Source organism: Anolis carolinensis, chromosome 1 (assembly GCF_035594765.1).
Source record: "Anolis carolinensis isolate JA03-04 chromosome 1, rAnoCar3.1.pri, whole genome shotgun sequence".
NCBI classification, from domain to species: Eukaryota; Metazoa; Chordata; class Lepidosauria; order Squamata; family Dactyloidae; genus Anolis; species Anolis carolinensis.
In genome coordinates this window covers 151,560,665-151,573,126 of record NC_085841.1, presented here as the reverse complement: position 1 = coordinate 151,573,126, position 12,462 = coordinate 151,560,665, and the positions used below count along the sequence as shown (strand labels likewise).

General features: G+C 49.0%; 1 protein-coding gene across 2 annotated transcripts in view; it reads right to left on the bottom strand.

The window, feature by feature from the left end:
* Window positions 1-205: 205 nt before the first annotated feature.
* Window positions 206-12,462, bottom strand: part of LOC100558251 (b(0,+)-type amino acid transporter 1) — a 28,037-nt gene continuing 15,780 nt past the window's right edge. The window contains exons 5-6 of one of the 2 annotated variants that reach the window (XM_003215460.4): window positions 1,158-1,245; window positions 206-590 (exon numbers count right to left, since the gene is read on the bottom strand). In XM_003215460.4, the coding sequence (XP_003215508.2) occupies window positions 357-590; window positions 1,158-1,245 (322 nt within the window). In that variant the 3' untranslated portion in view covers window positions 206-356. The remainder of the gene's footprint in view (window positions 591-1,157; window positions 1,246-12,462) is intronic. The other variant, XM_062984150.1, reaches the window with a different exon arrangement.

Here is a 12,462-nt window from a genome sequence, read left to right as displayed (position 1 = left end):
TTCAGAAGGTTTCATGTACAAAGTTCTTTGCTGTTTTGTATAGGAAACAATTTTCTGCACAGAGAATCATTTTTCCATTCAGCAGTCTTATTTTCTGCACAGAAAATGCTGTTTTCTCCCCAAAGATAGTGTTGCTTTCATGCAAAACAAACACTTGTGAATTTCATGTAATAAAACCCCTTAATTATGAGTAGTCTTGTAAAAATCAAATTTTAAAGACTTTATTGCAGCAGGAAAAAATGATAAAGGCATCTATTGCTTCCCTTGAGAAGAAATTTAATGAAATCTTACACCCCTTAACATGTGAAGATAATGGATGGTTCTGGTTCTCTACAAGCAATTGAATGAAGATTACATTAGTCCATGTTCTTTTCCGTCGGGACAACATCCAGGAGCAGTTGCAGGTGCAAAGTCAATCTTTGTAAGCAGGCAGGATGGTACTTGTAGCGAACCAAGGGGAAATAAAAGATGGCACCACTGAGAATGAATAGGATGACATAGAGGAATTCCATCTGGGGTTGGTCAATGATGGGCGCCAGCACCAGGTATGCAGATGACAACAGAAAGATGACAGGTATGATGATTGGTACCTGTTGGAAGAATATACATGATTATGTTGGGTTTAAAGTATGAAATTTGATTAATCTCTTTGGTAGCAAAGCCTATGGCCCACTAAGGCCCCTTCTACAATGATATATAATCTAGATGATCAAAGTAGATAATCCAGATTATCTGCTTTGAACTGGATTATATGAGTCTACATTGCCAGATAATCCAGCTCAAAGCAGATAATCTGGATTTTATATGGCAGTGTAGAAGGGACCCAAGATGAAGCCGAAACAGAAAGACAATCCACTTCCTCCTCCAAGACCGAGTCTAGTCCATAAAAGAACCAAACTTAAGTAAAAGGTAATAAAAAAAAGTTTACTCACAACTTGTGCATAATAACACACAGGTTCAGCTTCTTTAGGTGAAAGGAAAAAAAGTTTTACATAGTATTAGGATGGATAAAGTGTCTCATTGAAGGACACTTGTTTACCACATGCTTGATGGTGAAGGTTGAGAGAGAAAAGGGTGAGTGGGCAAACACATGGGAAAAATAATTTTAACCGGTTTTCTATACAATGAGGAAAACTGTGCATTTTAAAAATACTCACCTTATAAGATCTGGGCATTTCTGGTTTCTTAATCTTTAAATACAGGAGACCAGTAACCGTTATCCCATAGAAAAACCAAGCTGTAAAACTGTTTGGAAATAGAATTAATACAAGCTAGTCTAGGACTCAACATGCAATTCCTGATGTTATGGGGGGTAATATTAAAGGATCATACAATATTTGACACACTTTGTTTCCCCCATAATTTAATGTATGCAGTCCTACAGCTATAAGTAAATACTATTTTTTTCAATTACTTGTAACCAGGTGTGTCTAAACTTGCTGATGAAAATAACCTAGGATTTATATTACGTTGTACAGAATTGTGTTACAGAACAGATAAATTGCCCATGAGATAGTTAGACATTAGCCTACTAGTGGTCCTACTTGTCTGAGCGTCCTATTTTTTCTTTTCTTTAATCTTTGGACAGTGCCACTAAATATGCACATATTGATGTGTCAGGGATCTGTTCTCTTGTTCTCTGCAAAGCATTATGTACACTATCTATATATATAAAAGGGTAATGAAATAGGGACCATGAGCTAAACAACAAAACCACACATCCCAGAACCACGAAACTTGCCAATGGAACCCAGCGGCCTTGCCACTAAGTTCCTACCATGAAACCTAACATCTGGAACCAAATCCGGCCCCAAAGCAGCCCAAAAACCGCAAAAATCGCATGCACCGGACATGAACTGGCACACGCTCACCACACATACACACACCCAATGGTCGCTCATGCACTCGCCTTCAGAGAGGCGCAAGGGGACTACAGGGCCCACAAACCAGCAGCCGCAACAGGGGCGTGGCCTTGCCCAGGCGCCCTGCATCGACAGCTGACGGGACCGTGAGCAGGGCCTCATCTGATGATCTTAAGCTTCGAGATTGGTCGTAGTGGGAGACATGTTCGGACAGATAAGCTGGGCCAGAACTGTTTAGAGCTTTATAGGCTAAAGCCAGCACCTTGAATTGTGCTCAGTAGCTAATCGGCAGCCAGTGGAGCTGGCGTAACAGAGGAGTAGTACGCTCCCTGAATGCCACTCCAGTTATTATCCTGGCAGCCTCCCATTGGACTAATTGAAGCTTCTGAACAGTCTTCAAAGGCAGCCCCACATAGAGTGCGTTGCAGTAGTCTAAACGGGATGTAACGAGAGCGTGGACCACCGTGGCCAAATCCAGCTTCCCAAGGTACGGTCGCAGCTGGCGCACGAGTTTTAACTGTGCAAAGGCTCCCCTAGCCACCACTGAGACATGGGGTTCCAGGCTCAACGATGAGTCTAGGATCACCCCCAGACTGCGAACCTGTGTCTTCAGGGGGAGTGTGACCCCATCCAGCACAGGCTGTAACCCAGTACCCTGATCGGCCTTCCAACTGACCAGGAGGACCTCCGTCTTGTCTGGATTCAATTTCAATTTGTTGGCCCTCATCCAGTCTGACACAGCGGCCAAGCACCGGTTCAGGACCTGAACAGCCTCCTTAGTGACAGGTGGGAAGGAGTGACAGAGCTGGACATCATCTGCGTACAAATGACACCGGACCCCAAAACACCTGATGATCTCTCCCAGCGGCTTCATGTAGATGTTAAACAACATGGGAGACAATACAGAGCCCTGCGGGACCCCACAAGTCAACGGTTGTGGGGCCGAGCAGGCATCCCCCAGTGACACCATCTGGGAACGACCCTCCAGGAATGAGTGGAGCCACTGCAAAACAGTACCTCCAAGTCCCATTTCCGCGAGGCGTCCCAGAAGGATACTGTGATTGATGGTATTGAAGGCCGCTGAGAGGTCCAGCAGAACCAGCAGGGACACACTCCCCCTGTCCAGCTCCCGGTGAAGATCATCGACTAAGGCGACCAAGGCTGTCTTGGTACCATGCCCCGGCCTGAAGCCAGACTGTGCCGGATCCAGAAAATCAGTGTCAACCAAGAATCCCTGAAGCTGCGAGGCAACCACATGTTCCAAGACCTTGCCCAAATAGGGGAAATTGGAAATAGGCCAAAAGTTTCCAAATTGAGTGGGATCCAGTGATGGCTTTTTCAACAGCGGCTTGATCACAGCCATTTTTAGGCTCGCTGGAAACTTGCCCTCCCAAAGAGAGGCATTCACCACCACCTACACCCACTCGGCCAAACCCCCTCTGGCTTCTCTCACCAGCCAGGATGGGCAGGGGTCCAGGATGCATGTGGTCGGTCTCGCCTCTCCAAGGATCTTGTCCACATCCTCGAGCTCAACCAATTGAAATGAATCCAACAAAACTGGACAAGCAAGTGCACTCAATACATCCTCAGAAACTGCCGTTAACATGGTGTCAAAGTCGGAACGGATCAGAGTGACTTTGTCCGCAAAGAACCGAGCAAATGCTTCACAGTGGGCTGCCGAGTTATCAGGGCTCCCACCTTGATTGGTGAGAGTTAACAACCCTCTGATGACACGGAACAGCATCGCCGGACAGATCTGTGCGGACGCAATGTTGGCCGCAAGGTGGACTCTCCTTGCGGCTTTGATTGCCGCGGCATATGCCCTAAGATAGGAGCCTAGCCGTGTTCGGTCTGACTCGTTATACTCTGATCGCCACACGCACTCTAGTTCTGTCAGGACCCAGGCTGCAGAGCACCAATAACCATACACAGAGGCCGGAATCTATCTAATATCTTTATTAAAGAAATATATAAAGTCAATAAAAACAAGTGTAGAATATAGTTCAGAAGTAGACCTTTCAGGAAAGGTCAAATATAGTCCAGGAAAACAATGTCCAATATATGATATTAAAGTCCACTTCACCGAAACACACACTATTTGGCAAGCAATAGTGTGGGGAACTGTCCATAGTCTTTGAGGCTTAAGGTAAATCCGAAGGAAAGGAAAACAAGGCTGGAATCCGAGAAGCAGGGTCCGTGGTTTAAAACGCAAGGCAAAGCAAGACTTGAGACTTGGCAAGGTCCAACTTGAAACAAGGCAAACGTGGAACAAGAACTGAGTCCATAGAAATCCGTGGAACAAGGCAGGGCTGGGAACTTGATTCAGGAGCTGGGAACTGGAGTACGAAGTCTACACACGATCTCACTCCACGAGCTGACGAATTGACTCCGCAAGGGTTCCTTCGAGAGCAAACACCTAAATAGGATCTTGTTTTCCCGCCAAAGAACACTTTCTCTGGGGAACAAGAAACGAAAGCCATTCTGTGTCCAGATGCTTGACTCCTTAAAGTTTCCCAAGGGAAACAGACTTAATCAGCTAATTGTCTGGCAGCTATCCTGGCGCTCCGGTGAGTCGCCTCGCGAGCGCCTCTTTGTTGATTATAATAATCCCGGCGAGAAAATGGGGGAGATTTCTGCTCAAGGCTTGTTTGGCTGTCTTCTGGAGGGCAAATATCCTGCAGGTGCAAGGGCTCCAATTCTGGCTGAAACGGTGGGAAATCCAAGTTTTCCTCTTCATCTGTCACAATAATACTAGGAACAGGACTACATGGCCCATGAGACATCACACTATCCCCGCCCTCAAGGCCCCCCTCAAACATGGCCTCTCTCCTCGAGTCGCGGGGTCGCAGCTTGGTGGGGTAGGCCTGATGGAAGCGGCGGACTAGGTCGGGGGCATGGACTGTGAAAGCGTCTTCCCAAGAGCGTTCTTCGGGCCCAAAACCCACCCAGTCAATGAGATATTGAAGGCGGCGGCGGTGGAAGCGAGACTCCAAAATGTCCTGAACCTCGAATTCCTCCTCCCCATCCACCAAAACAGGAGTGGGGGCCGGCCGGTCTGCATCAGGGCGCACACCATCCGCCGGAAGGAGCAGGGAGCGATGAAACACTGGATGAATGTGCATAGAGCGCGGAAGTTGGAGTTTGAAAGTCACGGGGTTAAGTTGCGCCACCACTGGATAGGGACCAATGAAACGGGCATCTAGCTTCCAGCAGGGACGGTGGGAGGGCAAAAAGCGAGTGGACAGAAGAACCCGATCTCCTACCTTGATTTCGGGGCCCGGCTGGCGATGATGGTCAGCGTGGCGTTTATAGTCCTCCTTGGCTTGGTCCAGTTGCTGGAGCAATAGTTGTTGCACCGCTGTGAGTTCCTGCAGCCAGTCCTCCGCTGCAGGGACTTCCGAAGTTTCAATGACAGGAGGAAAGAAACGTGGGTGGAAGCCGTAGTTTGCAAAGAACGGGGTTTCTTTGGTTGAAGCCTGGACACCGTTGTTGTAGGCAAACTCTGACAGAGGTAACAGGGAAGCCCAGTTGTCCTGCTGGTAGTTTACATAACAGCGAAGGTATTGTTCCAAAGTGGCATTGGTGCGCTCAGTTTGCCCATCCGTTTGGGGATGGTGAGCTGAAGATAAATGAGAGTCTATGCCCAATAGTTTTTGTAGTGCCTTCCAGAAACGAGAGGTGAATTGAGATCCACGGTCTGTGACTAAACTCTTGGGCAATCCATGTAGTCTGAAAACATGCTGAAGAAATAAATCTGCAGTCTCTTTGGCCGTGGGGAGGCCATCGCAGGGAATGAAATGGGCCAACTTGGTAAAAAGGTCCTCCACCACTAGGATCGTGGTGAATCCAAGGGAGGGTGGTAGATCAGTGATAAAATCCGCGGAAATTATCTCCCATGGACGAGATGGAGTAGGAAGGGGATGCAATAGTCCTGAGGGTTTCTCTCTTCTTGTCTTGGAACGCTGACATACTGGGCAGGTATTGACATATTTCTCTACATCCTTGCGGATTTTGGGCCACCAAAAGTCTCGTAGGATCAAATGCATGGTTTTAAATAGTCCAAAATGCCCTGCTGGCTTGCAGTCATGGCACAGGCGAAGTGCCTTTTCCCTGCCTGGTCCTGGGGGAATGTAGACATGATTTCTGTAGCATAATAACCCGTCCTTAAGTGAGAAAGGGAAACGTAGTCCTTGGCGAATTTGATCTTGAGCCCAGGCGTCTGCTTGTTGACTGGCTCTAATTTCTTGAGCACAAAGGGGTCCTGGAGTAGAGGGAGTTGGTTCAACTGCAGTGGATTTGGTGTTTCCCACTGTGAGCGTGGCAAAGTTTTCAGGCTGTAGCAATTGAGATTCGAAGGTTTCTCTGCGCCCTGCAGCATACTCTGGTTTCCGTGAAAGAGCATCTGCTTGCTTGGTCTGAGCAGGGGTTACATAATGGATCTGGAAGTCAAAACGCTCAAAAAACAAAGCCCAGCGCTGCTGCCTTTGATTTAACTTGCGGGCAGTTCTTAGATGTTCTAAATTACGATGGTCAGTATGAACCTCAATGGGAAATTTGGCCCCTTCTAACCAATGTCTCCAATTTTCAAAGGCTGCCTTTATGGCCAAAAGTTCCTTTTCCCAAATAGTGTAATTTCTCTCTGGGGCTGTTAGTTGACAGGAGTAAAAGGCACAAGGGTGAAGATGTTCTCCCACTGGTTGCATGAGTACAGCCCCGATTGCCACATCGGAGGCGTCAGCCTGCACAACAAAAGGGGTTTTAGGATCAGGGTGCTGTAGAATTGGCTGGGATGTGAATAACTTCTTTAGTTGCTGGAACCCTTCCTCTGCTTGCTCCGTCCAGCGGAAGGGCTGTTTTCCACGGATGCAGCTGGTGATTGGGTCAGACCAGCGGGCAAAGTCTGGAATGAACTTGCGGTAGTAGTTCGCGAACCCCAAGAAACGCTGCACCTCTTTCTTGTTGGGTGGCGCCCGCCATTCCAATACTGCTGAAACCTTTGCCGGGTCCATGGAGAGCCCTAGTGGCGAGACACGGTATCCCAGGAAATCTACCTCTTGTAGATCAAAAGCGCATTTTTCCAACTTGGCATATAGTCCATGATCCCGCAATCGTTGTAACACCATTCTGACGTGGTTCTCATGTTCTGATTGTGATCTAGAAAACACCAAAAAATCGTCCAAGTAGATGATCAAGAACCGATCTAGATAATCCAGAAAGATATCATTGACAAAATGCTGGAACGTTACGGGAGCTCCACATAAACCGTAATTCATGACCAGGGACTCGAATAATCCGAATTTAGTCTGGAAGGCGGTTTTCCACTCGTCCCCCTCCCTGATGCGAACTAGATTGTAAGCCCCCCGAAGATCCAGCTTGGTGTAGACCTTGGCCCCTCGAAGCCGGTCTAATAGGTCCGAGATCAAAGGCAGGGGATAGCGGTTCCGCTTAGTGATATTGTTCATTACACTATAGTCCACAACCAAGCGTAGGTCCCCTGACTTCTTTTTCACAAACATCACTGGGGAAGCGGCTGGGGATTGAGAGGGTCTGATGAACCCCTTGCGGAGGTTTGACTCTATGAACTCCCTGAGAGCTTCTTGCTCTGGTTCAGTCAGGGAGTAGAGGTGTCCTCGCGGAATCGGGGCCCCCTCCACCAAGTCAATGGCACAATCATAGGGCCTATGCGGGGGTAGTTTCTCGGCTTCCTTTTCATTGAAAACATCCCAAAAGTCCGAGTATTTCTTGGGCAAGGTGATGATAGGTTCAGCGTCTGTGGCATGGCAGACCTTGGCTACAAGACAATGGTTTTGGCAATATTTAGAAGCAAACTGCAGTTCTCTGTTGGTCCAGGAGATGTTTGGGTCGTGGAGTGTCAGCCATGGAATTCCCAAAATCACAGGGAAGTGAGGAACCTCGGTCACAAAGAAGGAAATCTCTTCCATGTGTTCCCTTATCCACATTCTGGTGGGTTCAGACCATTGGCTTACTGGACCTGTCTTTAGGGGGCGGCCATCTATGGCTTGTACAACCCGGGCGTTCTTGAAATCGTGATATTGTAATCCCAGAGAGTTGGCATACTCTCTATCGATGAAATTGTTTGTTGCTCCTGAATCTATCATGGCATGGATCATGACGGGTCCTTTTTTCGCTGACCACAAGGTGACCACTAGGAGAAATAGGACCCCGGTTGGCAGCTCTTGAGTGGGGTTTCTGACCGGGTTGGCGAGCCTCTCTACGCCCGGTCGCTGGCTTCCCCCGCCGGCTTTGCGCCTGCCGCCTCGGCCGTCTCCGTCTCCACGGAGGACGCCGCCGCCAAACGGGTGGCGGGCTTTCTTTTGGCTGGACACTCTCTGGCAAAGTGGCCCCCGTTTCCGCAGTACCAACAGAGGTTTAAACGTTGGCGGCGGGCCTTCTCGGCAACATCTAATCTGGGGCGCACATTGCCCAACTGCATCGGCTCCTCCTCGCTTCCTCTGGGGTATGGGGCTGGTGGCAGGGGTCTCCATATTGGACGTGGTTGGATGCCGACGGGAGCGGGAGGTTTTACTCCTGCTCTTCCACTCTGGCCTCGGAGCCACTGTTTTCTGTTGGCAAGCATGACTTCGGCTCGTAAACATTGGTCAATAAGTCTCTCAAGAGAGTTTGGAGGATCCACCTTGGAGATTTCTTCCAACATCTCGATGTTGAGACCCTCCCGAAACTGTCCCCTGAGGGCTACGTCATTCCAGCCGGTGTTTTGGGCCAGCACTCGGAACTCGGCTATGTACTGGGACAAAGGCCTGTCCCCTTGGAAAAGGCGCCGGAGTTTGTGGCCGGCCGCCTCTAAATTGTCCTCGATTCCCCAAGTTGCCTTAAGGTGATTCAGGAAGTTTTGCGCGGAACTTAGGTGTGGAGAGGCTTCATCAAATAGCGCCACCGCCCAGTTGGCCGCTGGCCCGTCTAGGAGACTGTAGATCCATGCCACCTTGATGTCTTCTTGGGGAAACTCGGCATGATGGGCTTCTAGATATGCCTGGCATTGGCGACGGAAAACTTGAACCTTGGAAGCTTCTCCAGAAAACTTGGTTGGTAACGCCAGGGCAGGGAGACGGGTTCCGCGTTCCTTCAAACCCCGTATTTCTCCCTCCTGCGTATGGAGCATATCACGGATTCTGTCCACTTCATCCTTGGCGATGGTATAGCTGAGTGGTTGGGCTTCTGCCCCGGTTCCAGTAGACATTCTGGCCTAGGTTAATTGGTGCTTAAGGTGGCGGAGTCAAACTGTCAGGACCCAGGCTGCAGAGCACCAATAACCATACACAGAGGCCGGAATCTATCTAATATCTTTATTAAAGAAATATATAAAGTCAATAAAAACAAGTGTAGAATATAGTTCAGAAGTAGACCTTTCAGGAAAGGTCAAATATAGTCCAGGAAAACAATGTCCAATATATGATATTAAAGTCCACTTCACCGAAACACACACTATTTGGCAAGCAATAGTGTGGGGAACTGTCCATAGTCTTTGAGGCTTAAGGTAAATCCGAAGGAAAGGAAAACAAGGCTGGAATCCGAGAAGCAGGGTCCGTGGTTTAAAACGCAAGGCAAAGCAAGACTTGAGACTTGGCAAGGTCCAACTTGAAACAAGGCAAACGTGGAACAAGAACTGAGTCCATAGAAATCCGTGGAACAAGGCAGGGCTGGGAACTTGATTCAGGAGCTGGGAACTGGAGTACGAAGTCTACACACGATCTCACTCCACGAGCTGACGAATTGACTCCGCAAGGGTTCCTTCGAGAGCAAACACCTAAATAGGATCTTGTTTTCCCGCCAAAGAACACTTTCTCTGGGGAACAAGAAACGAAAGCCATTCTGTGTCCAGATGCTTGACTCCTTAAAGTTTCCCAAGGGAAACAGACTTAATCAGCTAATTGTCTGGCAGCTATCCTGGCGCTCCGGCGAGTCACCTCGCGAGCGCCTCTTTGTTGATTATAATAATCCCGGCGAGAAAATGGGGGAGATTTCTGCTCAAGGCTTGTTTGGCTGTCTTCTGGAGGGCAAATATCCTGCAGGTGCAAGGGCTCCAATTCTGGCTGAAACGGTGGGAAATCCAAGTTTTCCTCTTCATCTGTCACAATAATACTAGGAACAGGACTACATGGCCCATGAGACATCACAAGTTCCCTCTTCTTTTGCTTCATCGCTGCCAGCTCCTCAGTAAACCAAGGAGCTGGTTTAGCTCGGTTACTTGAGAGGGGACGCTCCGGAACGATCGTGTCTATTGCCCTAGTCGCCTCCTTGTTCCAGAGGGTGATCAGAGCATCAACAGGATCACCTGCCAAGGAGGCGGGAAATTCCCCAAGAGCTGTCAGGAATCCTTCTGGATCCATAAGTCTGAGGCGGACCATTTTAATGGGTCCACCACCCCTGCAGAGGTTGGGCGCTCGGTAAGTCTAAACCTGATCAGGTGATGGTCAGTCCATGGCAAAGGAGTGATAGTGAGCTCCTCCACACCGCCACCTTCCTCCCATCCCTGACAGAAGTGTGTGCCCTGCGCTGTGGGTGGGACCAGATACCAATTGGGACAGCCCCATGGTTGCCATGGCAGCCATGAAGTCCTGAGCCGCACCTGAAAGGTTAGTCTCAGCATGGACATTGAAGTCCCCCAGCACTATGAGCCGCTGGGACTCCAACGCCAGGCCCGAGACCACCTCAGCTAGCTCAGGCAGGGAGACTGTAGTGCAGCGGGGTGGTTGGTACACTAACAGAATCTCTAATCTGTCCCGGTCTCCTACCCTCAGGTGGACACATTTGAACCTGGTTGACTGCGGGACAGGGCACCTGGTCAGGGGGATGGAATCCTTATAGACCACCGCAACCAAACCTCCCCTCCCTCCAGATCTCGGCTGGTGCTGTATGGAGTAACCCGGCAGGCAGAGCTGGGTGAAATTAACTCCTCCCATCTCGTCCAGCCAGGTTTCCGTAATGCATGCCAGGTCTACATGCTCATCCAAGATGAAAGATATTTTCCCGTTCACTGACCTGGCATTAAACAGCACCACCTTTAATCTGGGGGGGGGGGGGGCGCCATCCTGGCTACCCAGATTAGCTATGTCAGGAGACCGATTTGGAACTATTAATGTCCTACCAAAAACCCTAGGCCGAATTAAATGATTTGGTCTCCCTTTCCCGTATCTCCCTCTCCCGAACACCACCTCTATAGGGGCTCCCCACCCATCAGAACACTCCCCTCCCCTGGCATGCTGTCCTCTCTCTTCCACTTCCCCTGATCCGGACGATGATTTTTGATTTATTATTTCCCTATTATAAATTGGCATCCTTTCATACCCATTCCCTCCCCCCGCCCTGCAGTCCCCATAATCCTCCAGCCACTCCCACCCCCCTCCAACAATACAAAGTGCAAGTGCAGTTGTAAAGTGCAGAGGGTGCATGAGCAGCATAGGTACTGGGTCAGATGACTAGTGCAAGGCAGGCGGAAGAGCTATGATCGTAAAATTAATTCAGTATGGTACAATATAAATTTTTATAAGGTGCCAATTAGGACCAATTAGGATGATAAACTTAATAGGTGGAACAACCTGGCCAACTAAGATTTCCCCTAGGTAGAAAACTCCCAGGCTTGAAAGCCATGAGGCTACTCCGTCCCATTCAACCTGGCCTAGCAAGGATGCCCTATGTAGAAAATGGCCAGGCTTTGAAGCAGCGACACTATTCACTGCAATTCCAATTGGCCATAGCAACGCATGGCAGGGCACAGCTAGTGTCATTATATAAATAATACGAGGGGGATAATGTATGAACACACACTCATGCACCCTTTCTGCTGCAGAGCTTTGGGAGTTACTTTTAAGAATGATGAAAAATGAACATGTGCTGGAGCCAGGCCTGTAGCCAGGATTTTGATTTGGGGGGGGGGGGGGGGGCTGGGATTTTGGTTCAAGGGAGGGGGGGCTGAGTCTGAGAGAGAGGATCTACCCTAGCAAACCTTTTGTATCATTATCCCAATACCCGCATGCACATGGGATATATTGAACATGGTGATCACATCATGTGATGACTCATGGGCCTTGTAGTCCTGCTCATGACATTGTAATGCCTGATGAAGAAGAAAACTTGGGTTTTTTACCTTCCCAGTCAGAACTGGAATCTTCTCAGCCAGATCTTTCCCAGGCAGATCTGGGAACCTTGCACCTGCAAGAAAGTTGTGTCCCAGAAGTATGTCAAACAAACCCTGAGCCTACATCTCCCGTGTTCTCTCGCCATGAGTTTTGTAAACAACAGAGGGGTTTGGAAGCAGCTTCGCGCAGGAGTGCGAGGATAGCAGCTAAGAATGTACCCAATTAAGTCTGCTTTTCGTGAGAACCTTTAAGGAGTCAGACATCTGGTCTCAGAGTTTAGCTTTCGTTTCTGGTTCCCAGAGAACTGCTTCGGCGGGAAAGTTAGACTCTATATAGGTGTTTTACCCGCGTAGTAACTTCGCGGAGTCAATTCGTCAGCCTCCGGAGCGAGTTGTGTTTGGACAGCGCGCTCCGTTTCAAGCCTCGTTCCTGCTCAAGCCTTTGCCTGCCTTCCAGCCTTCGCCCCAGTTTCCAGCCTTTGT